General features: G+C 47.2%; 1 protein-coding gene across 1 annotated transcript; it reads left to right on the forward strand.

The window, feature by feature from the left end:
- Positions 1-951: 951 nt before the first annotated feature.
- Usp22 (ubiquitin specific peptidase 22) lies at positions 952-27786 on the forward strand. Its single transcript, XM_038326270.1, has 13 exons — positions 952-1282; positions 7008-7140; positions 8896-9009; positions 13681-13782; positions 14537-14706; positions 18122-18269; positions 18894-18999; positions 20214-20372; positions 21234-21360; positions 22413-22504; positions 23884-23946; positions 24354-24503; positions 25151-27786. The coding sequence occupies exons 1-13, from the start codon at positions 1112-1114 to the stop codon at positions 25191-25193; spliced, it is 1578 nt and encodes a 525-aa protein (XP_038182198.1). The 5' UTR covers positions 952-1111; the 3' UTR covers positions 25194-27786.
- The last annotated feature ends 55 nt before the right edge of the window (positions 27787-27841 follow it).

Genomic DNA, 27841 nt, shown 5'->3' on the forward strand with positions numbered 1-27841 from the left:
TACTGTTTAAGGAATAAAGGTGGGGGAGGGGCTAATTATTGAGAAGATAGCAGTTTGCAGGGAAGGAAGACCGAGTTGACTGACGGCTCATTTGTGGAACCCCCAGATAGGAGAGCTGAATGCATTATAGGTCTGTTCTGTCCCCACTTAATAGGACCTAGAGTGTGTAATGTGATTAGTGCAAATTGAGTATGCTGTACCGAATGTGAAAAATACGAGATTCCAAAGCCAATGCAAATTTTTTTAATACTTCACTAACAATTTTACAGTATCACACGTGGACATGGTATTGTCTTTATTGGATTACTTTTACCTGCTTCTCGTTGCTTTCTAGTTCAACAGAAAAGCACTGGATTAGACCCTAGGGAAGGAATCTCAGTCTGTGTTCTTGCCGCACCCAACCCCTGCTGTGGCACTGCGGTACCCAACACAGTTGCCAAGATGGCAGTCTGCAGAAACGCCCACACAAGAAAACTCCAGCGACCAACAACCACAACGTGGAAAACCCACCCTGAAGAAAAAGCGCAGACGCAAGACCCACCCCACCCCGACCGGCGCCCCGCCTCATTGCGGCAGAGCTCAGGCCGGTGCAAACCGGTTCAGTGGCCTGATGGACACTCGGTTTTACCCAATCCTTAGCAAGCCCCGCCTTCCAAGTGGAGACTCGAAGCGTCGCGTCGCTACCGTCTCGGAAGGCGGCTCCAAAGCAAACCGGACCAGCCCTCCAGCCTATGATAACCGCCGACCGTGCGGCAGACAGGCAGACAACCAATGGCGTGACACGAGGGCGGGATTCCGTTGGCCCCACCTCCTCGGGCCCGGCGTCTCGCGGGATCTAGCGGACTCGAGTGGGGCTCTAGGGCGGGGCCTAGAGCGGCGGAGCCTGCGCACTGCGGCCGCCGGCCTGGGTGACGTTATCCTCTCCCGCGAAGAGCCCCGCCCCGTCCCGCCCCGCCTTCCTCGAAGCCCCAGAGTGCTGCGTGAGCCGTCAGGACTGCAGTCTCCTGCCTCGGTTCTCCGCGCGGTCTTTGTCTGCCGCTTTGTTCTCGCCGCGCTGGCGTCGTCCTCGCCCCCGTCTCCGCCCGCCCCGCGCGCCCGGGCCTTGCCCGCCATGGTCACCCGGCCCGAGCCTGAGGTCGAGGCCATGGATGCTGAGCTGGCCGTGGCGCCGCCGGGTTGCTCGCATCTGGGCAGCTTCAAGGTGGACAACTGGAAGCAAAACCTGCGGGCCATCTACCAGTGCTTTGTGTGGAGCGGGACTGCTGAGGCCCGCAAGCGCAAGGTGCGTCCGAGGCCTGCCCCGCTCTCCTGCCTGGGGCACGGGGAGTTGGTGGGGGGGGGGATAGGAGAGAAGCCTGGCAGTGCGGGAAGGGTGTGTGTGTGGGGGGGGGGGGGGAAGCCTCGCGGTGCAGGGAAGGAGCGGGGAGAAGCCTTGCCGTGCGGGGAGGGGCGGAGGAAGGGGCGAGGCAAAGCCTCGCGACGCAGGGAGGAGGTAAGGGGTGGGCGAAAGGAAGCCTCTAGGTGCGGGGAGGGGAGTGTCCGAAGAGGAAGACCCCGCCTTGGCGATCGGCCTAGACCGTCGGGGCCGAGTAGCCCTCGTCCGTGAAGGTCGTGGTGCAGGGTTGGGGTCTGCGAGGTGGTTCTGCGGATGGCGTCCGGGGCTGAGACCCGCAGCACACAGATGAGGCTGGCAGGGCCTCTGCGCACTCGAGCTGGGAAGTGAGGTTTTAGATTGTAGGAGGTGATTGACATCCGCGGCCATCGAGGTAGTGGCTGTTTTGTTGTTTACTGGTCCTGTAATCCCAGCAACTATGACTGTATTGTTAGTGATTTGAAAGTCGGAAAACGTTCTTTAATCTTAGACTTCGTTATTACAATTTGATTTTGAGGTGAAAACTGGAATGGGCAATTTTTTTTGTTTCTGTCTTGAGTAGCATTTCTTAATGGGAAAACTAACAAAACGGGTTCTAAGTCATATTAAGTATTAAATTCTCTCTTTAGTTTTTGAGACGGTTTCTCTTTGTAGCCCTGGCTGTCCTGGAACTATGTAGACCAGGCTGCCCTTGAACTCACAGAGACCCACCTGTTTCTGCCTCCTGAGTGCTGGGATTAAAGCCGAGCACCACAACACCCGACCTAATTCTCTTTTTTTTATCAATCATGGTGGAAGACACCGCAATAACATCTTTTAGTGTGACTAAAAGTTTATATTCTGTAACTGCCTGTTAGGGTCAGAAATTTATTGTATTTTGAGACAGAAGTCTTCCTATGAAGAAAGGCTGGCCCTAAACACCTAAGTCTCCTGTCAAAGCTTTGTGAGGATTGAGATTGCACAGGTGAACCATCATGGCACAAAAATGCCAGTTGACACCAATGTTCCACGGTCATAATTTTGTCACCGATCCATTCCATTGCTTCCTGGATTGAGATGTGTTGTAAAACTCATTTTTACATGGGAGTAATTGGGGGATTCTCCCCTTTCTCTTTCTATCTCTCACTTCCCCCTCCATCTTTCCGACTAGTTCCGTGAAGCATCACACAAGGAAATGAAAATTTTCCTTTTTAATTAGAACTGCTCAGCTCAATATTTAAATTTCCACTGTGCTAGAAGTTCTTTATTAAGTGATGTTCACAGCCCAGAATTCAGACACCCATGCAACACTCACAAACCGTGTTTTGTTGAACTACAGTGAAGTAGGAAATGAAGGCAGCTAGTTGTGCTCTTGAAGGTGCCTGAACTTTAGCTTATATGCGGAACTCCACTTCTCTGAAGTTCCCTCCACCTCAGAATGTTTTCATTTCACAAGCCAGTTATTCTTTTAAAAAATATTTGACCAAGCATAAGAGAGAATACAAATATCTGGAAAAGTATTGATCTACAGCCATCAGAGCAGTGTCTACCCCCAAGGAAAATGACAGCAAACAGGATATGGGAGAAAGGGGAGCCCTTATATGCACTGTTGGTGGGGGTGTAATCTACAGCCTTATGTAAACCAGCAGAGACCCCGCAAAGAACTGGAGCTAGACTACCACGTCACTGAGCTGCTCCAGTCCTTTGTATAGACAGGGACTCTAAGCTCAGGATAGTGATGCAGGGGGACCGGGGAAGAAATCCAAAAAGTTGGTGGGGGGAGAGGGATAGTGTTGGTGGTGAGTTTGAACAAGGTACAGTAATAAATATGTATTAGGATGTCATAATGAAACTACTATATGATAATTAAAAATGAAGGAAGAAGCATCGTTAGGTGTCTGTCAGGGTTGTTTGCAGCTGTGGGTTATGACTGACAAGAGAGTACCTTAATGTGAATGTTGTGGAGAAGGCTCCCTGCAAAGCCCATTCTTGTTTCCACCGTCCACAGAGCTAGCTTTGGGTACTGGCTGATGGGCAGGCTGACCCGAGGCAGGCCACATTCCTCTGAAGAGGTCACCACAACAGCCACTCTTTGTAGGTGGGAAGCAGCCCCGCTATCAGTGGTTCTAGAAGCCAGCTGTGCTGCTCCCCAGGTACCCCCTCAGCACCCTGTGCACCCCATTGTGCCTCTCCCTGGCAGCTTCATTGCTGATACATAAATTGGGTTTTTAAAACCTGAACCTTGAGGATGACTGGAAATTCATCTTCACACTTAGTGGTATTGGTAGGGTGGACGCTAGGGTAATAGCTGATAGGAATAGGAATCCTGGGTCACCGTTCTAGGGCTGCTGTAAAACTCCCCAGTATAGCCGGGCGGTGGTGGCGCATGCCTTTAATCCCAGCACTCAGGAGGCAGAGGCAGGCGGATCTCTGTGCGTTCGAGAACAGCCTGGTCTACAAGAGCTAGTTCCAGGACAGGCTCTAAAAAAGCTTCAGAGAATCCGTGTCTCGAAAAACAAAACAAAACAAACAAACAAACAAAAAAACTCCCCAGTATAGGAGGTGAGATGTCAGAAGGGCCTCCCTGCCAGGACTCTAGAGAATTCATCCTGGCCTCCCTCTTCCGAGACCCAGGCCACGGTCTCCAGTGACCATTTTGTCATTCACGTGGGCTTAGTTTCTGGTCTGGTCACTGTCTTTTAGGAGGGGAGGATGCTTGTGCCAGCATTGAGTGCTAACCAGACTATAATACCTTTTCTAAATAGGATAGCCTCACAGTTCGTGGGGTTAATACCTGCCTTTGTTTAAGCATCATGATTTTAAACTGAATGTGTTTACTCTAGGGTTTTAAGGGTTTTTTTCAGTTCTACGAATTAAAACCTTATCTAAATTAAACCCTTCACTTGTAGGATAAATGAAGCCAGAAGGCATACCATAAATAAACTCTATGGGTAAATAGCATCCACTTTAGAGTCTTAAGCTGTCATACCATCCAGTGGCCACTGATCATACATGCCATTTTTTTATATTTATTTATTTGTTTTATTATGTATACAGTATTCTTTCTGCAGTCCAGAAGAGGGCACCAGGCCTCATTACAGATGGTTGTGAGCCACCATGTGGTTGCTGGGAATTGAACTCAGGACCTTTGGAAGAGCAGGCAATGCTCTTAACCACTGAGCCATCTCTCCAGCCCCATACATGCCATTTTAAATAAAAGTTAAAATTCTGGTTGTGCTAGGCATACCAGTAGCCTGAGCTCAGCATGTTGCTGTGATATACCACAATGAGCAGTGCTAACAAATAATATAAAATATGTAAGGGGAGGTTATTATTAATATTTGTTTGTTTTTTAAGAAGGCATTTCCCTATGTAGTTCATACTGGCCTCAAACTCAGCAGTCATTCTGCCTCAGCTTTCAAAGTGCTGGGACTACAGGCGTGTGCCACTGTGTTTTGTTAAAAGTGAGGGGTTTATGACTGTATCAAAGACTACCTGCTGTTTTCTGTATCCATTACAAATTCTAGTCTTTTGACTAGCTGATAACATTTGGAAGAGAATCTGCCCCGTTTTTTTTTTTTTAATCTAGTGTCTTCTATAACAAGTGGCAAACCTGTAGTTCTGCCTTAATTTTACTGTGCTCCCCTGTGTAGAGTCACCAGGTGAAGAGAAGAGGCAGGTCTTCCTTGAGAACTTTCTCTTGCTCTCATACTCACTCAGAGACGCTGCTTCTTTCCTGTGTTGTAATCCTACCCCTTATGAGACACATGTGTACTCCACAGTTTAAACTCTGTTTACTCTCCTCTGACCCCCTTCCCCATGCTCTTCCAGTGAGCTTTGGTGACCCTTTAAATTATTGCAACATCTCACCTATTAATTTACCTATGTAGGTCCTTTTTGTGTTATTTATTTTGTATTCTGCTTGTTAAACCACTTGTAGAAGATGTGTACATTGTAATGATTATTTATTTATTTGGTTTTTCAAGAAAGGGGCTAGAAGAGGGCATCAGGTCCTCTAGAAATGGAGTTCTAGAAAGGTGTGAGTTGCCACATGGGTATTGGGAATTGAACTCAGGTACTCTCCAAGAGCAACCAGTGCTTCTAACTATCAAGCCATTTCTAGCTCCATTTTTGCCATTGTTTTCTTCAAATTGTCTGGAAATCAGTTGATGGCATCTGGGTGATATTGCCATCGACCTCCATGAGAATGAAGACGTAGTCTTATGACATGATAATGAACACTGCTCACGAATAACATGAGAATATAACTGTCTCGTCTCGTGCATAGTCCACACTTAAATACTAACTTGCATTGCCTTCAGTTAGCACAACTCCCTGAGCTAACCTACAGTGAGAAGTGACTAGGACCAGATGTTCAACACTCTGGATCCAAACCTATGCACAAGTTTAGCAAAACTAGAAATTCAGTCCAAGCCCAGCACGTACAGAGCAGTTGAACAACTCTGTACAACCACGCCACCCAGAGTGTGCCAGCTTCAGTCACTGAAGGAACAGTGGAGTATGAGTTGGAGTGTTCATTACTATGCAGTCTGCCCACCTCACCAGATTTCGGCACATTGTATCTACTCCCTGACTCCCCAGCCGAAGTCTGCACAGTTGACTTGTACTGTGTGTGTCATAGCCTGTGGTCATGCCCATGCCCATATCGGTATGTCTTTGCTACAGAGTGGTAGCACTGTTTATCTATTCATTGACTTGGTAGGTATTTGGTTTATTTTTGCCATTTTTGAGTACCATTGATAGTTTTATCTGGTGATTCTAGTGTCCATGAATGATTCTGTTTAAGTCAGTTGTTACTGTGATGATTATAGAAAATGGGCTTTGTTTCGTCTTTCCCACTACAGTTATATGGAACTCTACTAGGAAGAAGACTTCAGGAGAGCTAGTATGTGTGCTTGTATAGTAGTAATTTTAGTATGGATTTGGATGTCTTTTGTTCTTTATCAGGTTTAAGTAGTTCATTCTTACTGTTGATCTATATCAACATTCTTACTGTTGATCAGATCGTGCCTTGGTTGCCCAGTGAGCATATTAACTCCGGCCCTTCCTCCTCCCATCCGGCCTGCAGTGCTGCAGACTGGCACATTCTTGGGTGGTGTGAGTATGTAGACTTGTCTACCGCTGCATTCATACTTGCTGTGATTGCGTTGCTGGGTTTCTGTGGCCTGATTCTTAGCAGTGGGTTTTTCTTTTTTTCCTGTGTGTATTGCTTTGATTTGTGTCTCTTTTCTGTAGTTCTTGGGTTGTTTTATATATATTTTTTTTTCTTTTAAACTCATTGTACATCGTTTTTAGAACCTTGATTCTTAAGCTTCAGAATGATAACCTGGGCTAAGGATGGCTGGGTGTGAGCTTTGGCTGGAGTGCAGGTGAACTTGCCTGGGGCACTATTCAGTGCTGGGTGTGAGAAAATGATGTCATCACCATAGCTGTTCTCTTGTTGATTTGTTTTTGAGCTAAACTAAGTGCTTTGGGAAAACAGAAAGAATGGAATGCTGTGTAAAGACTCAGAAGAAAGCTCCTGTACTCCCTCCCACCAGTGCCCAAATCGTGATCCTCTGACTTGGACTCCATGTTTCCCCTTGGGCACTCCTGTTGCGTTCATACTGCTCATAACTCCTTCTCTGAATTTCAGGCAAAGTCCTGCGTCTGCCATGTCTGCGGCATCCACCTGAACCGGCTGCACTCTTGCCTCTACTGCGTCTTCTTTGGCTGTTTCACCAAGAAACACATCCATGACCATGCGAAGTCCAAGCGGCACAACCTGGGTAAGGCCTCCTCCTGCAGTGGGGGCTGGAGGGTAAGGCACCTCCTGCAGTGGGGGCTGGAGCAGGCGCTCTGGTAGCATGTTATCTTCCCAAAAAGCCCACTGGGATGAAAGAATCCTTCTGAAACTGAGCTCTCAAGTGGGCGTTGGCGTTTGTTTGAGACTTTTAAACTGGTGTTATAGTTTAACAATGAGTTTTCTTGGTTTCCAGTGGTGTGGTTTCATGAAAGGCTAGCTGAGCATTATATGACATCAAGTATATGAAGTAGTTATGCGTGTATATGTGAAGTAGTTGCACATGCGTGTGTGCTTGTGTATGTGTTATTGCTGGCAGTCTCATGCTGTGAAATTGCCATGTGGCCAAAGATAACCTTAAACTGAACTTGTGATTCTCCTGCTTCCACCTCCCCGGTGCTGGCATTGTAGGTTATGTGTACCATGCCCAGCATTTGCTTTGTTCTTTTAAACAGTCTTGTTACATAGTCCAAGATGGCCTCAGACATGGATCCCCCTTTTTTTTTAATATTTATTTATTTATTATGTATACAATATTCTGTCTGTGTGTATGCCTACATGCCATTAGAGGGCACCAGACCCCATTACAGATGGTTGTGAGCCACCATGTGGTTGCTAGGAATCGAACTCAGGACCTTTGGAAGAGCAGGCAATGCTCTTAACCTCTGAGCCATCTCTCCAGCCCCATGGATCCCCTTTTGTTAGTCTTCAGCGCACTAGGATTCTAGGCATGCATCGTCACACCTGGCTTGGTGGTAGTGATGTAAGCACGTACAGCCACCAGTTTCCACCTTAGCCCTGTGTCCGCCTCCTTCCCCAAGTCCCTAAGTTTTAGTGTGATAGATTTTTCTTTTCTTTCTTTTTTCTTCTTGAGACAGGATTTCTGGCTGTCCTGGAACTTGCTTTTAGACCAGTATGGCCTCGAACTCAGCCACCCACCTCTGCCTCCTGAGTGCCAGGACTAAAGGTGTGCACCACCACACTCGATGGGCTTTTATTTTCATTTCTCTTGAAATAGTTTCTAGGGCTGGAGAGATGGCTCAGGGGTTAAAAAGCATTGACTGCTCTTCCAGAGGACCCTGGTTCAATTCCCAGCACCCACATGACAGTTCATAACTGTCTGTAACTCCAGCTCGAGAGGACCCGACACCCTTAGCAAAACACCAATGCACATAAAATAAATTTTTTTTTTAAAAAAAGAAAAGAAGTAGTTTCTAGTTTAAAGTAGCAGTTGGGACAGATACCTTGATAAGTTTGGTGTCTGTGCTATGAAGTCAAGGTTTTTTTGAGTGGAACCTGTTTCACCTGTCCCTGGAGAAGAACGACTCAGTCAAGATATGGGACAACAGCAAATAGCTCTTAGTGTCCCTTACAAGATTGTCAGCTATTGAGGATGTAGCGAAGTCTCATTCCCCAGCCAGACAGGTCACTGAGAACCCTTGTGGACCTAAAATAAACTCTCTGAACTTTTGCCCTAGTTTTGAATTTTGTGCTTGCACAGCTGAAGCAAAGCATCCTGATCCTTGAATCAGTACTTTACAAGGCGCAGGTATGTGCCTCCCGTTCTCGCTCGGCCCTCGGGTTAGCAGACATACTTCATCCACCCTGGATAAACCCTTGCAGTTAGAACTCCTGTAGTTCACAAAGAAAGATGCTCTGGGCAGCTAGTGTTCAGCTGCCTGCAGCACTACCTTGCCATACTAGATTTAATTTTGTTCTCTTCCCTCCTTTCTTTCTGCAGCTATTGACCTGATGTATGGAGGTATATACTGCTTCTTGTGTCAGGACTACATCTATGACAAGGACATAGAAATCATTGCCAAAGAGGAGCAACGCAAGGCTTGGAAGATGCAAGGTGCGTTCATGGTGCTTAGAGAAGGTTAGGTGATGAAGAAATGGTCAAGGAAGCTGGCTTGGGCTGGGTAGGAGAGAAAAAACAAGTCCTACTTTTCCTATGGCCGTCACATAGCTCACAGAAGTGATGAAACTAATGCAGGAACCATCAGATGGGTTATTGGTCCTTAGGAGAGGATGGATGAACTGAGATGGGTTATTGGTCCTTAGGAGAGGATGGATGAACTGAGATGGGTTATTGGTCCTTAGGAGAGGATGGATGGGCTGAGATGGGTTATTGGTCCTTAGGAGAGGATGGATGAACTGAGATGGGTTATTGGTCCTTAGGAGAGGATGGATGGGCTGAGATGGGTTATTGGTCCTTAGGAGAGGATGGATGAACTGAGATGGGTTATTGGTCCTTAGGAGAGGATGGATGGGCTGAGATGGGTTATTGGTCCTTAGGAGAGGATGGATGAACTGAGATGGGTTATTGGTCCTTAGGAGAGGATGGATGAACTGAGATGGGTTATTAGTCCTTAGGAGAGGATGGATGGGCTGAGATGGGTTATTGGTCCTTAGGAGAGGATGGATGGGTCTTCCACCACAATACCCCAGGCTGTGTCCATCCTCCCCACAGAAGGTCTGTTAGACATTACAATCCCTCCCTTTTCTTACTCCGTTTTCAACCCTGGCAGATTGGGATGTTGTATTGCCTCTTGCTGGATTGGCGTGGGAATTCCTTAACTATTGGGCCAGGTGTCTGGCTCAGTGGTGAAACTATTTCCTAGCATATACAAGGCCTAGGGTTTGAACCCAGCATTACATACATACACACACACACACACACACGTATGTGTGTGTGTGTGTGTGTGTGTGTGTGTGTGTGTGTGTGTATGAGGAAGCAAAAACTGTTGAAATTTGTCTTTCTTAGATAGGGTTTCTATTGCTGTGAAGAGGAGGAAAACATTAATTGTAGTGACTTGCTTACAGAAGTTCAGTCCATTATCATGGCAGGACATGGCTGTGTCAGGCAGATGTACTGGAGAGGTAACTGAGAATTATACATTTTGCATGGGCAACAGGAAGTGGTCTGTGTCTGGGCGTGGCTTGAGTGTATATGGGCCCTCAAAGCCCACCTCCACAGTGATACACTTCCTCCAACAAGACCACACCTACTCTAACAAGGCCACAACACCTAATAGTACCGTTCCGATTGGGGACCATTTTCTTTCAAAACACCACAATGTCTGTGCCTAAATGATACAATGATAAGAGCTTCTTTTACAGTGGAGTTAGATGCATCTTAGAGACAATACCGTTAGAAATTTTGTTCTCTATTTAAGATTTATACACACACGCGCGCGCGCGCGCACATTATTTTTACATATTATGTCAAAAGCAGCCTGTCACAGCATTCACAAAACGTGTGTATTCCAGGTAAGCAAAGCCCAGAAACCATGCAGAAGTCCCCCTAACACACAGTGTCAGTCTTGTAGCTTTTATTTCCTAAATTTACATTTTATGCATTGAAACTTTTAAGTGCCCAATGAAAATGTATGGTAATAGTTACTCCTTAAATGTAAGATATTATGTCTCTTCTTGGTAAAGTTTAGTATAGTAAGATATATAGTAAGGTAATCCTTGGGTTTGTTACCTATAGGGAAGCTGCCCATTTCCTAAATGTTTCTATTTGCAGAGGTCGGCGTCTTCTATTAACCCATCATGAAAAAAGTTTTATATTATAATAAGTATTGCACAAAGATCTTTAGCAAATACTGTCTCCATGATCCAGCCCCCCCCCCCTTGGTTTTTTGAGACAAGATGTTTTGTGTAGCAGCCCTGGCTGTCCCAGAACTTGATTTGTAGACGAGGTGGGCCTCAAACTCACAAAGATTCACCTGCCTCTGCCTCCCAAGTGCTGGGATTAAAGGTGTGTGCCATCACCGTCCGGCTACCTCCATGATTTTTATACGCATTGCAGCCTTAATAAAATCTCATAGTTAACAACTGTGTACACAGTATGCCTGTTAAAGAAACCCCTAGTGAAAATGTGTAAGGAGAGGCGTTTAAATTGTGTTGTGTTGGTGCCAGTGTGTAGTGGTCTGCCTGCCCTTGTGTCAACATCAGGTGTGCTGTTGCTCTCCATCTTATGCTTAGAGACAGGGTCTCTTTTTGACCCGGGAACTCATCATTTCAAAGAGACCATTTTATCAGTAAGCCCCCAAGATTGGACTGACTCTGCCCCCCCCCCCCCCACTCTGGTGTTACAGGTGCATGCTGTTCTTCTGGCTTTTACATGGGTGCCGGGAATCCTAATTTGGGATGTTGTGCTTACATAACAATCACTTTAGCCACTAAGTCATCTCCCCAGCCCAGTGAAATGAGTTTAATACATATGATTAGAGGCCTTGTACATTTTCTCTCTATAACACAGGAGGTCAGTCACAGTGAGGGTAGAAGTTGGTGAGACAGTGGGACACACGGAGCAAAGGAGAGCCTGGCAGTGCTGCGTTTGTCCATATAGACATCTGGCCTCCAGCAGCTCTGTCCTTCATTCTCAGTGGCATCATTCTGGCCATGTGCCCCAATGCCCCTGTGGTTGTGACTCCTAAGGGACGCTGCCTGAGTCAGAAAGAAGGCAAAACTCACTCTGAGGGCACATTTGAGAATCTGGCTTAGTCTAACCTTTACCAGATCAGTATCTCTACCTACCTCATCCAGACTGAATGGTTCTGCCTGCAGAGATCCCTGAACAATAATTTACTCTTAGCCGTAAAGTATTGTGGAAGACATTCTGTCTGAAATATCAGAAGTACATACCAGTTCCTTGTAGGAGAGGCACCATTTCCCTGATTGGATGGAGAATGGAGCGGTGGCTCTGCACCAGTTTCATGTTTCTGTCCTTACATGTGTTTCGTGTCACACCCTTAGTCACAGGTGCAGCAGTGCTGTGCAGCTTTGTTCTTTATTATTTCTGGGTTTACCTGGTGTCCTAGAGTTTCTATTTCTGTGACAAAACACCATGACCAAAAAGCAAATTGGGGAGAAAGGGCTTATTTGACCTACACTTGCAAGTTGTTGCTCATCTACAAAGGAAGTCAGGACAGGAACTCATGGGAGGAACCTGGAAGCAGGAGCTGTGCAGGCCATGGAGGAGTGCTTCTTACTGGCTTGCTCTACATGATTTGCTTAGCCTGCTTTCTTACAGAACCCTGGACCACAAGCCCAGGGATGGCACCAATCACTAATTAAGAAAATGCCTTACAGCCAAATCTTATGGTGGCCTTTTCTGAATAGAGGCTTCCTCCTCTTAGCTAATTCTAGTTTGTGTGTCCAGTTGACATAAGACTATCAGCACACATGATTTCCCCCACTTTCCAGAGAAGCTCACAGTTGTCAGCATTAACAATGCTGGGTCTGTGTCCCTCTTGACCAGTAAGCAACATGTCTCTCATGTGTCAGCATCATTGCTGTGTGCTGGGGAAGTAGACCACAACCCTGACATGACTGGGGTATTTTTTTGAAACTTCCCCGTTTGCCTTCTGTTGCTGTCAATCAAACACTGACCCAGAACATTGTAGTCTTCCAGGTCACAGTCCTTCACTGAGGGAAGTCAAGGCAGAAACTGAAGCAGAGGCCATGGAGGAAAGCTGTGTACCGCTTTGGTTCTCATGGTTCACACAGCTATCTTCCTTATGTACCCCAGGACCACCTGCCCAGGGGTGGAGCTCCCTGCAGGCCAGTTTGATGAAAGCAGCTCTTCAGTTGAGGCCCTCCCCTCCCAGATGATCCTAGCTGTATCAGGTTGACAAAGAGTTTCTGGAAGGTAGAAACAGGTGCTCTCAAGAGTCCAGCATTTCGTGGGTTTTAGCCAGTTGTTTCTGTCCCCTCAAAACAATTCATATCACCATTATGTGGGGGATATATTTCTTTGTGCAGAACACTTGAACCATTAGTTGACATTCATGTGCTAGGGTCATCTGGGCAAGCGATGGTTACTGAGTTAGAAACTGAAAGTAGTTTGGGACAAGTCCTTCTGAGTGGGGTGTGCGCCAAGTGCTCTGCGTTACCTTTCGGGTACCATTGTCGTGGGTTCCAGTCTTCAGTACTATCATCAGCAAGTAGATCAGAGTGCATTTTCAGCAGGCTGTGGTGTATGATTTCTGGCACTTGGGCGATGAGCAGACTGATCTTTGAGGCCAGCCAGTCTACATAGCAAGTTCCAGGCCAACCAAGGCAACATAACTCAGCCGACAAAACAAAAAAAGAAAATGCATTTTCTTTCTCTTAGGCAATTCTGAGGATCAAATATGGGCCACACATCGGTAGGTAAATGCTCTCCCACTAAGCTGCACCCCAGACTTAAAGTACATATTCTGTTAGTCTCATTTCCGGAAAGATCCTTTGTGAGTTACTAGGTTGCCCCATTGTAGCTGATATACTATCTCTGGATCCAAGGCATTTGAGAAATATTAGTGTCTGGCAGTTTGATGGGTCGTGTTTCTTTCCTTAACTCAATAAACATGGCGTATTCATAGACACTCGCTAAGGGAGACTCGTGTGGTAATCTGGTACCTCTCAGCACAGTAGGGTGTTAGAAGAAGGGTCCCTTCTCTGAAATGCAGCCTTACAACTGTTATTTACAAGAGAACTTAAATAGCAGTGCCTGAGACTGTTTTCCACTGCTTAGGTGTTGGAGAGAAGTTTTCAACTTGGGAGCCAACCAAGCGGGAACTGGAACTGCTGAAGCACAACCCAAAGAGGCGGAAGATCACCTCCAACTGTACCATAGGTGGGTGAGGGGGCGTGCAGGGTGTCAGATAGGTAGAAAGCCTTGCCTTTCTGTTAGTACAACATTCTTTCTGGGCCATGCCTTAGTGGCCTTCCTGGATTTGTTCAGCACTCAGCTCTTAAGTGCCTAGTCTTCAGGGGTCTTGTAGATGTGGGATGCAGAGGAATGAGTGGAGATGATCCCTCCCAGTTCCTTGGCATCTGCATGTTTGAAGGCACTCGCATGTGTTTTGGTCAAAGCTGCTCTTCATGGAGAGTTGATAATGCAAGTGAGTGAGATTGTTCTTTTTTTGTTTTTTTGAGACAGGGTTTCTCTCTGTAGACCAGGTTAGCCTCATACTCAGAGATCCGACTGCTTCTGCCTTCCTGGTTCTGGGATTAAAGGTGTACATCACTACCCCCGCTTATAACCACTTCTTCTAAAAAGGGGGAAGTATATTTTAGAGCTTGTTTGAAAAGTATTTTGACTTGTTACAAAGGCTCTTTTCTGATTGACGTGCCTGTTTTCATAGTAAATACATTTGGGTAATACTGTGGAAACATAAAGAACAAAGTGGAGGGGGCAGTGGTGAAGAGCATTCTGCTGTCCATACAGAAGTTAGAGAGCACTGCACTTTCCTGCTCTTCTCACACTGCTTGAATGGGTGAAGAAAGTGACTGGTCATGGGGGTGTGGAGGAAGCTTCGGCTGGGATGTGGCGTCCTGGGTCTGCACTCAGTACACGGGTAACACTGCTCTCGATGGCTCCCATCCAGGTCTGCGTGGACTGATCAACCTGGGGAACACATGCTTCATGAATTGCATCGTGCAGGCGCTGACCCACACACCACTTCTGAGAGATTTCTTCCTGTCAGACAGGCACCGCTGTGAGATGCAGAGCCCCAGCTCCTGCCTGGTGTGTGAGATGTCCTCTCTCTTCCAGGAGGTGAGTGCAGGAGCAGCTGTACCGCTGCTTCTTCCCTGCTTCTAAACAAGTGAAGCAGTTGATGATAACCATACCTAAATATTTTTCAATATGTGACTGTGCTGTGGAAGGCATAGCTTTTTACAAAGGGATTGCTAGAGATAGGTTGTTGGTTTGGTTTTTTTGGAGACACATTGTTCACCAAAGAGAAGAGCCCTCAAAGTAGGCAGTCAACTTAAGGATGGCTTTCATCTCCAGGAATCCTGGACGTTTCATATGTAAATGCTGTTGTCTGGGTGCTGGAGAGTTAGCTCAATGATTAAGAGTACTGGCTGCTCTTCCAGAGGACTCAGTTCATTTCCCAGCTCCCATATTGCAGCTAACAACTGTCTGTAACTCTGATTCCAGGGAATTTGATGCCTTCATGATGCCTTCATACATATACATGCAGGCAAAACACCAATGCACATAAAATATAAATAAATAAATCATTAAAAAATTTAAAAAGCTATTGTTTGATCCCTACATTCAAGACATGCTGCAGATGTGCGCCAGCCCCTTTTCCTGCTTCATTCTCAGTGGCAGTGGATAACCCTTCCCAAGTATGCTCAAAGGCCTCTGCTCTGCAAACTGGCAGCACAGAGAGCCAGTGCTTACTAAGGCTGTCCTTGATCTCATGATAAAACTTGTTGTGCCTATCAATGTTTATCCCTGAGCAAAGCGATGTCCCCTTGTTCAGGCTTGGTCTCAGCACTTACTTAGTGGCCTCAGACCAGGTATCAGAGCTGAAATAATTCTTTGCCCATCCTAGAAATGGGTTGCTCTGACCTGCACAGAAGCCAGCAGGCTGGTCTCATTTCTTTCAGTGATCTTTTACCAGTGTGCATCCAGGCATCTTTGCTCATGTGTTGTCAGGACTGCCTTAGGCCACAGCCCAGGATTGAGGAGTGTACAGAGTTAAGCAGTGACTTTGTAACTGAAATGATTCAGCTGACCTTTCCAGAACAAGTTTGCCAATTCCTGTCTAGTCCAGCCATTACTAACACCTGCAGTTACTGGTGACTGAGGCTACGTGACAGACAGGAAACATTGTCAGAGATCATGAGGGAAAAGAAAACATGGTGAGAAGTGAGTGCTGGGGTTCACTGGTTTTAACTATTACTTGTAACTAATGCATCGCTCTTGGATCATTTTAAATCTCAGGCTTAGTAAGGTGTAGTAAGTAAACTTCCTAGTATATACATCTGTGAGTACCAGATGCTTAACACCTCCAACCTCATACCTTTCTGAAGCCAAGCCCCCTGCTCCTGGTGACACAGGTTTTTGTCCCCTGTGCACATGATGTGGATGGATGTGTGCAGGTGCAGGTTTTGTGTATGTGCAATGCTCTGCCATCCTTGCTGGGTTTTACCTGCTGTGTCTTACTGTGTGGAGCATCAAGGTCCATGTGCGGCACTTTGATCAGTGCTCTCCTGCCAGAGAAGCCTCTGTTGTGCAGGGGCCACAGTGCAGTTGGAGGCTGCCTGGTTCAGACACTTTTGAGTGGTTTCCAGTTTTTACAGTTAGAGAATGTAAGTGCGTTACTATATACAGGGTTTCGTGTGCAGTGTTTTCCAGCACCTTTCTTGGTTTAAGCTGTTATTTTCATTGCTGCCCTTGGTTTTTAGTACACAGTCTTAAACAGTTTACTGCTCTAAGTACTTCATGGCTTTAGTGCTGTGTAAATCTAGTTCTCAGTTCTAGTCTCTAGCTGGTAATTGCTAGTAGAAGTTGAGATCGCTCATCTGATAAGCAAAACCCAAAATGTTCCAAATTCCAATACATTTTGGTCACTGATGTGATGAATTTCACACCTTCCCTGGGATAGTTGAGTGCACACACTTCCTAAATTACTTTCTTGCTTTATGTTGAGTTTTGCATCTAGATTGGGGCCATCTGCAGGATGCCTCATTTGCAAACACTCCACAGCCCTAGACACTCTGGTCCCGGCCCTCTCAGGTTCTCAGCTGTTCCTCGGGACAGGCTGCAGCTGCAGCTCTTCACTCACCGCATGCGCACAGAACTGGGTAAAGAGTGATGTCAACCTTTGTTGGATTTTCACTACACACTGTTATTTTCTTACTAAAACATGAAAGCAGATAATTTGCAGCTCTGAATTAGTTTAATACACAGCCTTATGGGTCATGACAGAACTGGAGGTCTCTCTCTCTCTCACACACACACAAACACACACACACACACACAAATCTGAAAGCACAATAGTCAGAACTTCAAGTCCAAGTAGATTCTGATTCTGAGGTATTTTTGGCAGGGCTTGCCAGGGTTGTGTTGTGTGACTTCACCCCAGCCTTGGTTTTGAATACAACACACTGTTCCATCTGTGCCAGAGCCAGTGTTGCCCCAGACACCTCAGTGACAAGACTGTTGTGTGATTCCAATGTATATGCAAAGTCTTCTGCTCTTACAGAAACATAATGGTGTTATTACAGAAAACAAAGACATTGAGTATTTCCTACCGTCATTTCTCAGCATGTAAAATTATATCTTCATATAGCTTTAGATTGTGATGTTGAATGTCTGATTTTAAAAATTGCTGTTTGCTGGCTCGAGTTTCATTTTTGTTGTTATAAAAAGGCTTGGAATTAAAACAATTTTCCAGTTTCTGAAATGGCCTTAAATATACTTAGTGTCATTGTGTGCTTGAATTTCCATGAAGTGACTTCCCAGGCAAAGAGGTGACAAATGAAAAAAGTGGAAGAAGCCCTGAGATGAGTTTGGGAAGTGCACTCTGGTAGAAGGGGTGTTGGGTGCTTTGTGAGGCAAACATTGTATAGACTCAATCACTTGATTTTGCTCTTCATTGTGTAGGCTTACCAGCAGAAGTAAAGTGGAGAAAAGTGAGATTCGAATCTAGTGAGTCCAAATAAAATTACAGTTGGTGGGGCTAGAGGAATGGCTCATCAGTAAGAGCACTGGCTGCTCTTCCAGAGGTCCTGAGTTCAATCCCAGCACCCATACGGTGGCTCACGACCATTTGTAACTGTAGTCTCATGGGATCAGATGCCCACTTCTGATGTGCAAATATACATACAGGTAAAACACCCTTATAAATAAAGTACATAAATAAATAATTTTAATTTTTTTTAAAAAATACAGTTGTGAAAAGAAAAACAAGCATTTGCCGGGTGGTGGTAGCACACGCTTTTAATCCCAGCACTTGGGAGGTAGAGGCAGGAAGAGTTCTGTGAGTTTAAGACCAGCCTGGTCTACAGAGCGAGTTCCAGGACAGCCAGGGCTATTATACAAAGAAACCCTGTCTTGGACGAAAGAAAGCAAGTCTATCTGAGCAGACCACCTATCCAGTCTGTAGCCATGGATTTTTTGCCTGATGAAGACTGGCAGGTATTCTAGTTGTCCCTTTTCCTTCTCTAAACAGTTTTACTCGGGGCACCGCTCCCCACACATTCCGTACAAGCTGCTGCACCTGGTGTGGACACACGCCCGGCACCTGGCGGGTTATGAACAGCAGGACGCACATGAATTCCTCATTGCAGCCCTGGACGTCCTCCACCGGCACTGCAAAGGTGGGCCTGCCACCATCTCCCTGCTGGGCTGGGCAGGTGGGGACTTTCCTTAAAAATGGAGCAGAGCAAGGCTGTAGATAATGCTTGATTTGTCTTATAAACAGTGTAGTTAGGTTCTGTTTCCACTAAGAAAAATTGCATGGCCGCTTCTAAGGAGTTCTTCACAGTTTGTTTTGTTATTATCAATTGAATTTGGGTGTTTTCGGAGGCAGCATCTCACTGTGTAGCTCAAACTGGCCTAAAGCACAGGTCCTCTTGCCTCCGCCTCCTGAGTGCTGGGATTATAGGTGTGAACCTCTGTACAACAATAGTGGTCCCAGGGTGAGCATGCTGGCACATCTGTAATTCTAACACCCAGGTGGCAGAGGCAGGCAGATCTCTGCAAGTTCAGGGCCAGCCAGAGCTACCTTACCCTTACTCAGAAAAGAAAGAAAGGAAGAATGACACACCCCACCCCACCCCTGCCATCAGATAGATCTCTTGTTGATATATATGCCTTCACATACCTCATAGAGTATTGGTCCTCGTGGTGTCTTCCTGTCTACTGGGTGGATGTGGACTTACTGACTGCTTTGTGCTGTCTTGGTGACATTGCTAATGGTAGTCACACATCTCTGTCCTCAGGTGATGACAATGGGAAGAAAGCCAACAACCCTAACCACTGCAATTGCATCATCGACCAAATCTTTACGGGTGGGCTCCAGTCTGATGTCACATGTCAAGTCTGCCAGTAAGTGTTCCCATCAGCTGGACAGTCACCATGAATGTTTTAATCTGCATAACTGTGCCATATTGCATTTCCCAGTCTGCAAGGGAAAGTCTTCTGTGTTCTTCAACCCTAAAGCTCAGCACCACTTCAGAGAAGGCTCCCTGAGCTCTGTGGTGTTCATAGTGGAGCACCTGCACTAGTGTCAGGTGAGGGATACTTTTACTTAAACAGCTATGCTTGGTCATTTGACGAAAAATGTCTCTAATAGAGAAGACACGAGGAATCAACAGATTGCCTGAGTCTGCAGGCTGAGAGCTCTTCCCTTGGGGCCCTAAAGAGTTTTGCTGTACTAGCAATTAGCAGGGTGTCCTTGGCAGCTTCATACATATCTCTCTGCTTTTCTTAAAGTCTACAAAACTAAGATCCAAAGCAGATAGCCCCTTCAAATGGCAGATGATTGACTTCCTTGCTCCTAATGTGAATTGGCTCCTTTGCATTAGCTCACATAAAGCCAAGGTTGTTTCCAGGTGTGGCAGTTGCTGAGCGCTTTCACCCCCAGAAGCAGAAAGGATCTTTTGACGGAGGCTAGAGAAGTGCCCCAGTATATTCCACACCATCCCCCAGTGCCCACCCGTACCCTTATCAGGGTTCAAGACCAGGGTGCAGGAATCTGGGGGTGCTCCTATGGTTTTCTAGGAGCAGAGCTCCTTTGAGCCTTGTCTTTAATCAGTGTAAAATTCCTCTATCCCTGACCTATAATGACTACCTCTGTTAGCAAGAGGTAGCCTCGGATTTTGGTCCCTAGCTGAACCCATTTTCTTATTCTGAGTTTCCCCTTTCAATATTGTAATGTAAGTCTTCTAACAAGAGTCAGCCTTGTTAAATGCAGTATTGTTTATGGGGCTGCCAAGTGTGGCCTGTGCACTCTGTGGAAGGGGATTTCTCACTGTCTTTGTCCGTGCGGAGCACCTGGTTTCTGAGCAGTGTTGCTGCAGTTCCTAAGTGTTGTAAGCTGGATCCCAGCAACCAGGGTTCTGCCTGTAGCTCAGGACTTTATACTCTGCCAGACTTCCCAAATGAAGTCATTACTGTGGACATTCCTGTTATGTCCTGAGGCTTCTGATGGACAGGTGGGCAGAGAAGGCAGCGTGTTTAGCCTGTCTCTAGGAACTGCCTCAGGCCACAGTCCTCGCCAGTCCTCGCATGCCCTCATGTATTTTCATCTTTTCCTGCAGCGGGGTCTCCACCACCATAGACCCCTTCTGGGACATCAGTCTAGACCTGCCCGGTTCTTCCACCCCGTTCTGGCCCTTGAGCCCAGGGAGCGAGGGCAGTGTGGTTAATGGGGAGAGCCATGCGTCAGGCACCACCGCTCTCACAGACTGCCTGCGAAGGTGAGGCGCCCTACAGCACTGCTCAGAATGCTACTTCCCTCCGCTTCACTGCTCAAGTCAGCCTTTAAAAAGTAACAGAAAAAATGACGAGAGAGAGAGAGAGAGAGAGAGAGAGAGAGAGAGAGAGAGAGAGAGAAAATGAATGAATATTGGCACATTGAAGATTACCCTGCTGCTATAAAGTGACATGGTGATCTCGGTGCCCAGTGCTGCATCATAACACCCCCACCCACAGCCCTTGGGCCTCACCTAAGCAGTTCAGGTCTGGCTTCCTCTAGAATTCTCGGAGGTTTATGAGTGGAATCTCATAGCACATCACCTGTGAGGTAACTCTTCCACTTTGTCTTGATCTCTGGCAGCCCAGAGAATTGTGTATGGGGTAGATCTTGCCATTCCACTACTAGCTGGTGGCCCATGGGTGATGACACCATTTGCTTATTGAGCCCTTTGGGTCTTCTGAACGGCTGCTGTCCTCATTTGTAGCTTTGTGTGGATGTACGCTCCATTGTTCTGAGACAGGTTGAGTTAGTTGCTGGAATGTATAATACAAGAATATTAACCACCATTTCCTCAGACCTCTCATGAAAATATATTTGTGTGTGTATGTGTGTGTGTGTGACAGAGAGAGAGAGAGAGAGAGAGAGAGAGAGAGAGAGAGAGAGAGAGAGAGAGAGAAAAGTGTGTGTATAGATAGGTGGGTTGGTAGAAAGAACAAACTTAAGAGAAGCAGGAGAAGACAAAGACGTTCTTTGTGCTGTGAGATACAACACCTTTAACTGCTGCTGTGCCCTCAGGTGCTGAAATAACCTGTCCCCCTTCTCCCTGTCTTCTACCTTTCTCCTGTTTTCTAAATCCTTTTAGATTTACCAGACCGGAGCACTTAGGAAGCAGTGCCAAGATCAAGTGTAGTGGTTGCCATAGCTACCAAGAGTCCACAAAGCAGCTCACCATGAAGAAGCTGCCCATTGTGGCCTGCTTCCATCTCAAAGTGAGTTTCCCAGAAAACTAGCCACAGGGCAGTCCAGCGTTAGCCTGCAGCACAGCCTCAAACTCACCAGCTCAGGTTAGAGCCCCTCAGTGTGTGCCAGTCCCGAGAAGCAGGAAGTAAGACTGCCTCCTGCACCTTTCTGTGTCTTGCTGACAGAATATACGCCTCCGTGTGAAGACAGGAAGGAACTGCTGTAGGAAGTAGGATTAGATTTTACTACTTCTGTCTCTGTGAGCGTAGGCCAGAGCGGGTGTCAGGTGTCCTGCTCTGTCATACTCCACTTTACTGCGTGGAGACAGGGTCTCTCACTGAACCTGGATATAGGCTTGAGGTTGGCAAGCCCAGTGGTCCTCCTGTCTGTGCCTCCCACAGTGTTGGGGTTACAGGTGCGTATGTCCATCTGTTGGCATTTTAGGTGGGTGTGGGGATTTGAACTCAGGTCCTCAAGGTCTTGTAACTGCTGAGCCCTCTTTAACTTTGTTTCACTAAAAGACCCTGGCTAGGGGTGTGAGTCAGTGGTAGAACTCTTACCTAAAATAAACAAGGTTCTGAGTTCCACCCCAGAACTGCGGGAAGAAAAGATCGAGAAAACAAGGACCTGAGCATTATGGTCTGGGCCAGGCTCTTTGAGAAAAGCCGAGTAGTAGGAATTTGAGTCTTTTTGTTGTTGTTCCATGTGTGGCTGTTTTACCTATATGTCTATCTGTGCACCATGTACATTCCTGGTGCCCACAGAAACCAGAAGAGGGTGTTGGATCCTCTAGAACTGGAATTACAGACTGCTGTGAGCTGCTGTGTGGGTGCTGAGACTCAAACTGAAGTCCTTTGGTAGAGAACCAATGCTAGTATTTGAGTCTTTAAAGGCTATGAATGATTTGTGCTTCCTGTCTTTATTTTAATCCTGATTTTGTGTCGACCCAAGCAGGACTATTTCAGGAAATGAGTGAGTCAAGTGGAAGCTGGTCGAGGGCCCTTTGCTGGAGCCTCCAGTCTGGGCAGCCCAGCTGTTGCTCAGTCTGCTCATTTGTTCCCTTCTCCCTTCATCTCTGCAGCGATTTGAACACTCAGCCAAACTTCGGCGGAAGATCACCACATACGTGTCTTTTCCCCTGGAACTGGACATGACTCCCTTTATGGCCTCCAGGTAGAAAAGTTCGGTGTCCGGTGGGGAGGCGAGTTGTCTGATGGGTGATCAGTGCCGGGTAGTGACCAGCTGTGTTACAGCTGTGTAGGCCGCGCCTCCCTCCCCAGCCTCAGTACTTACCCTGCTCTTACCTTGGCTGCCTCCTCCTGTGACTCCTTCATTGATCACTTGTCAACTTTCAGAACTGGCAGAAGATAAAGTCACAGGCAGACCACATGACATGTTTTGGTTGATGGAGACAGATTTTGAAATACAGATAAACAGGGTTTAATTGCACCAGTGGATTCTCATCTTTGAGATCAAATTCTTTGTATCATAGACCACATAAAATTTAACCCTCAAAAAACCACAGTGCTTGCTAATGTGTTTGCTGTCTCTGGCTGGCATCTATAAATGTGGTAGCTTAAAACAGTAGAAATTTATTCTCCGAGTAATAGAAGCCAGAAATAGGAAACTTGTGAGAAGGGTCCTGACAGGGTCCCTCATGTCATCCGCTCCTGGAGCTTCTGGGCCCTTCTCTGGCTGTTACTGTCCTGGGCCCTTCTCTGGCTGTTACTGTCCTGGGCCCTTCTCTGGCTGTTACTGTCCTGGGCCCAAGGCCCTTCCGGAGTTTGTCTCAGCCGTTGGCCTGGGTGCTGGTGGTTAGGGGTAGAGCTTGGCTAGAAAGCCTCGTTTTAACATCTGTCATCACATCTGCACAGGTTTTATAAATAGGTCACGCTCACAGTTTCGGGGTCAGGGTGCAGGCATTTTCAGAAGCCGCTGTACTACCTTCAGCAGGTTTCCTGTTATTAGTCATTGGTGCCCTTCCTTGTGGGCTGTGTTCCTGGGGTCACAGGTCACTGACTGCAGTGATGTCAGAGATCATGAGAATTCTCTTTGGAAAATGAGGTGCTAACATGTCCCGGGATGGGGTGACGTTGTTGCTGATCCCAAGGTCTCATGGGTCTTGCTGTCTTCTGCTAACTTTGGCATTAGGTAAATAAATTAGTTTGAAACCTAGCACTCCGTGCACAGCCCTTCCTCCCATTCTGTCCAACAAGCTGCTAGTGAGACGCTTCTTGATGCCTCTTGAGCTCTTTAAGAATGTAGTGTGGGGCTAACTTACAGCCTTTGGAAGGAATTCTTTCTTTATTTGGTGTATTATAAGCAAAACATCACAAAGCCAGGATCAGAACCCCTAGAGGCAGAAAGTGGCTTCAGGGCCCACGGGATGTGAGGGGTTGCTGCACAGAAGCAGTAGGAGGTCAGCGAGCTCCAGCCCAAGCTGGATTTCTCACCACTGTGGGGCAGATGCCTAGGAAAACTCGCGTGTAATCCTGTCGTTGGAGCCTGTCCCTCTTGTGGGTTAGTAATTAAGTCTTACTGCTACCTTACAGCAAAGAGAGCCGGATGAATGGGCAGTACCAGCAGCCCCTGGACAGTCTCAACAATGACAACAAGTACGTGGGGTTGCAGGGCCTGGGGGCTGGGTGAGAGGGCATTTCTCAGATAGCTGACCCTTACTTCCGTCCTTACAGTCTCCCCCCTGGACAGACTCCCTTCTTGTAGCACCCCCCCCCCCTTTATTTAAAGAGACTCCTGGTGTGAGGGTTTGCCTTGGAGCGCAGCATAATGAACTTGCTCCTGGTACTGTTCCTCTTGCTGTTGGCAGCACAGACAGATGGCACAAGCAAAGCAGTTACTGTCACTGTGGCTTGCCACTTCTGTGCAGTGCGGTTCTAGGAGTTCTTTTTGCTGGGCCAGAGCTGGGCGGTGCAGAACTGGCTCTCCCAGCTGTGCAGCCAGCAAGCTCTGCTGTAGGCTGTTCAACAGACCATGATTGAGATACTCTCTCCTTCCACACCAGGTACTCCCTGTTTGCTGTTGTTAACCATCAAGGGACCTTGGAGAGTGGCCACTACACCAGCTTCATACGGCAGCACAAAGACCAGTGGTTCAAGTGTGATGATGCCATCATCACCAAGGCCAGCATCAAGGATGTGCTGGACAGTGAAGGGTACGTGTGGGGTGAGGTTGGAGGACCAATGCTGCTTTTGTCCATCCCTTGTGTCTGACCAGAGCCACAGGCTAGACTGAATCTGCCATAGTGGGCAGTGGCTCCTTGGATCAGATGTCACTTTTAGGTCATGTTTACAGGGTGGGAGTGTTGTGGAACAGAGTTACTGTCTGTGTGTCCCCTAGATCAGAGAACATTGTGGACAGCATTTGTCCTGGCCATGCTGTGCAATGGTTCTGGTCACCTTCTCTGCTGCTTTTGTTGCACATGGTGTATCATCATACACCCTGAACCTCCTCGGGTCCTTAGAATTACCAGCCCCTGGGGTCAAGACAGACCACCTGCCACAGATGGAGATGGTGGGTGTGAAACTTTGGGCCCTGGGAGCCTCCAGAAAGACCTCATGGAGAAAGTGTGCTACTTACTGGGCAGGGGTTGGGTTTAAAGGAGACGTGGACTCTGCATGAGGGTAGCCCCGCTGTGAACAGGAGGTCGCCAATTCAGGCTGGGTAATGGGAGGCCCGTAGTGTGTCTCTTTCTTGAGGTGCTGTAGTGTCCATTCAGAAGTCAGGCTTGTGAACCGTTCTTGACTGACCTGACTACTTTGGAAGTTAGGATTAAGCCCACTTTCCCCTTTGCCTCCTCAGGTACCTACTCTTCTACCACAAGCAGTTCCTGGAATATGAGTAGCCTCCTGCCCTGCTGGCCAGGAAAAGAGAGAGAATAAGTTGGCAAGCTTCCCGACATGATCCCTGGTCTCCCCACATCAGAACACCGTGGTCTCCCTCCTGTGCAGATGTGCCTCACATATGGCCCCTCTGCACCAGGAGATGTTAGGGTGGGCATGAGCTGTAAGACTTGAGTGGGGTGTGCCCTTGGTGGACAGGAGCCGAGGGGCCACCTCTTCTCAATCTTGCGGTATGCTGAGGATGGATGTCCTCAGAGCAGACCAGCCTCTGCCTGTCACCCCACACGGGCGCTGTTGAAAATGAGCCCATGAAAGCTAGAGTAGCAGAGATGATGCCAGAGGGCAGAGTGCTTGCAGCAGCCTTCTGTGTTGGGTGGCATTAAGGGCAGGGGGTGTGTCCTTTCTAAAGTTGTAAAATAGCCCTGGGCCCAGGTTGAGGCCACCCACAGGCTTAAAAACATCTGGTGTACAGATAACTTTGTATCAGCTAACTGCATGTGGAAACACCAGCCCAGACATTCCCTTTGTTTTCTAGAAATAGGCATCGTCTCAGCCCTACCCCTTGCTCTTCTTCCACGCTGGTGAATTCATAGACGTTATAGCAGTGACGTGAACGATGATCGAGTTTATATGGAAAGCTAGGCGGCCTTTCCTGAGAGCAGAGTGTCTTGCTTTTTGATCAGTGTTGTTTCCTCACCCTGCACCCCGCCTTCCTCCCCACACAGCTGGTGGCCAGGCACGGGGAACAGGGTCTCTGTTATCTTGGTCTTTGGTCCTTTTGCCTGTCCGGGTGGTTTAGTGAAGGAGTGAGATTTGAGGCTGAGTGGTCCAGGTGGAGGCCGCATTGCTTTGTGTCGCCCGCCTGCTTCCCTCTGCTCTGTTGGCTGTAGTTTCAGTAACGGCCAGAATGAAAAGGCTTGGTGACAGTTCTGCTGACAGTCTTGAAATTTCTTGTAAGATATTTTGCATGTGTCTTTGGACAAGGCTTAGGTTGAATATTTCTAAGAAGTTAAAGTCTAGGGTTTAGTGTTTCTCTTCATAGCACTGCCTTTTTGGTGGTGCTTGCCTAGGGGCCTGCGGCACGTCACCCTGGGGTTTCAGGGCCGCCAGGCTCTGAGCTGTAGTCTACAGCAGGTATCATATGCATCATTCGTGCATAGCAAGTACAGCTGTATTCCGATTGTCCTTTATTTACACACCTTAAATTTGAATTCCATATACTTATCATGTGTACAGAATTTTTTTAACTATTTGAAAATAAGAAGACTTTTCTTTACTGACAGGCTACAAAAAAGCAAGGCAGGCTCCAGCCCAGCTCCTTAGCTAGTTGTGACGGGATGCGGTAGCTGTGGCAGAACTAAGTGGCCGCTGTCCAGTCAGTGTAAAATTCACCAGAAGTCAGGGGCACCTGAAGCCTCCTGTGCAGTGTACCCATGTTCCTATTTCTGCATTTAAAGCAAAGAACAAACTTGAAGCATGTTTTAGAAGAAGCCCTTTTTGAGAAATATGGGTGAACCCAGATTCTCAGACATGGACCCGTGTTTGTGGGACTCAGCTGTGGAGGTACCCTTGGGGAATCTTATTTTTCTGTTTGTGAACCCCCATAGGAAAGACTTTACTGCGGTTGGCCTATAGGAACCAGAGCCCAAACCTCTTCCTGAAGGTCTGCCTCTTTGACACTGGTGGATGGGGCATCCAGAGACAGAGGAAATGAGCAGGTGTGCTGGCCAGGCCTGCTTTTTCTGTCCCCACAGCACACAGCCCATCTCTACCTGAATTTGGGGCACTGAGGAGGACAAAACCTGTTTTCTGCCAGAGTGACTTTAACCTTTTATATCCAAATGCATTCCCCTTCTTTACCGTGGGCTTAACATTCTAAGCACTTTGCTTTGTGCCTGCGGCAAGGAGGCCAACCAACTCCTTGACTGCCGCACATCTGTCTGGCCGTCTAGGGGACCTTCAGCATACTGTCTGTCAGACAGGCATGTGTGGACGGCTGGGGAACAGATTGGAGCGGTGGGCTTGGGAAGTTCTTTCAGTTAACCTCTTTTGATAGCAGGGCAGGAAAAGGGTTTCCCATCCAAGGACCATCCAGTATAGGTGCCCAGATGGTTGGGAAGTGTGTGACCACAGGACTGCGTTACCCAGCCCCAGTCTAGAGCGGTGAGCAGACCTCTCTGTGACCGCTGGTACCAGCCTCACAGGAGACCAGACTAGCTCTCTTCAGATGTCTTCAATTCAGGAGGTGGGGTGGGATCTGCAGTTCCTCTTCATCCCAGGAGTCCCCCCTCAAACTGGGCTCTGGCCTGAGCGACCTACACCATGTGAACCTGAGTGCTCTTGTGTTTGGCTTGGTATGTATGCTTTTCCTTGTGTAAAATCATTGTTCTTTTGACAAGTGGCTTGTTTCATTTATTATAGCTTTGAAATAAAATGTGAGGGGAAAAAAAATCCAATGATTGTATTGTGGTTAGAAATTTTATTACCAAGACATTTGTCACTTTCTCCCCTGTCATTTTGAGGGGCTTGGCTGTCTCCTCCCTGGTGACTTTCAGTCTTTCCTATATCCTAATAAAGCTGCATTTTATTCTGAAACTGACTGCTGACCCTGTTACTAACACAGGCAGCCACAGGGTGGGTAGTAGCTTGC

This window comes from Arvicola amphibius, chromosome 4, assembly GCF_903992535.2.
Source record: "Arvicola amphibius chromosome 4, mArvAmp1.2, whole genome shotgun sequence".
Lineage (NCBI taxonomy): Eukaryota > Metazoa > Chordata > Mammalia > Rodentia > Cricetidae > Arvicola > Arvicola amphibius.

Excerpts from the sequence above, each read along its gene's own strand:
- Usp22 (XM_038326270.1), top strand. The coding sequence starts at position 1,112 with ATGGTCACCCGGCCCGAGCCTGAGGTCGAGGCCATGGATGCTGAGCTG. Across the intron at positions 20,373-21,233 it reads CTCACAGACTGCCTGCGAAG|ATTTACCAGACCGGAGCACT; the intron begins GTGAGGCGCCCT and ends AAATCCTTTTAG. Across the intron at positions 21,361-22,412 it reads TGGCCTGCTTCCATCTCAAA|CGATTTGAACACTCAGCCAA; the intron begins GTGAGTTTCCCA and ends TCATCTCTGCAG.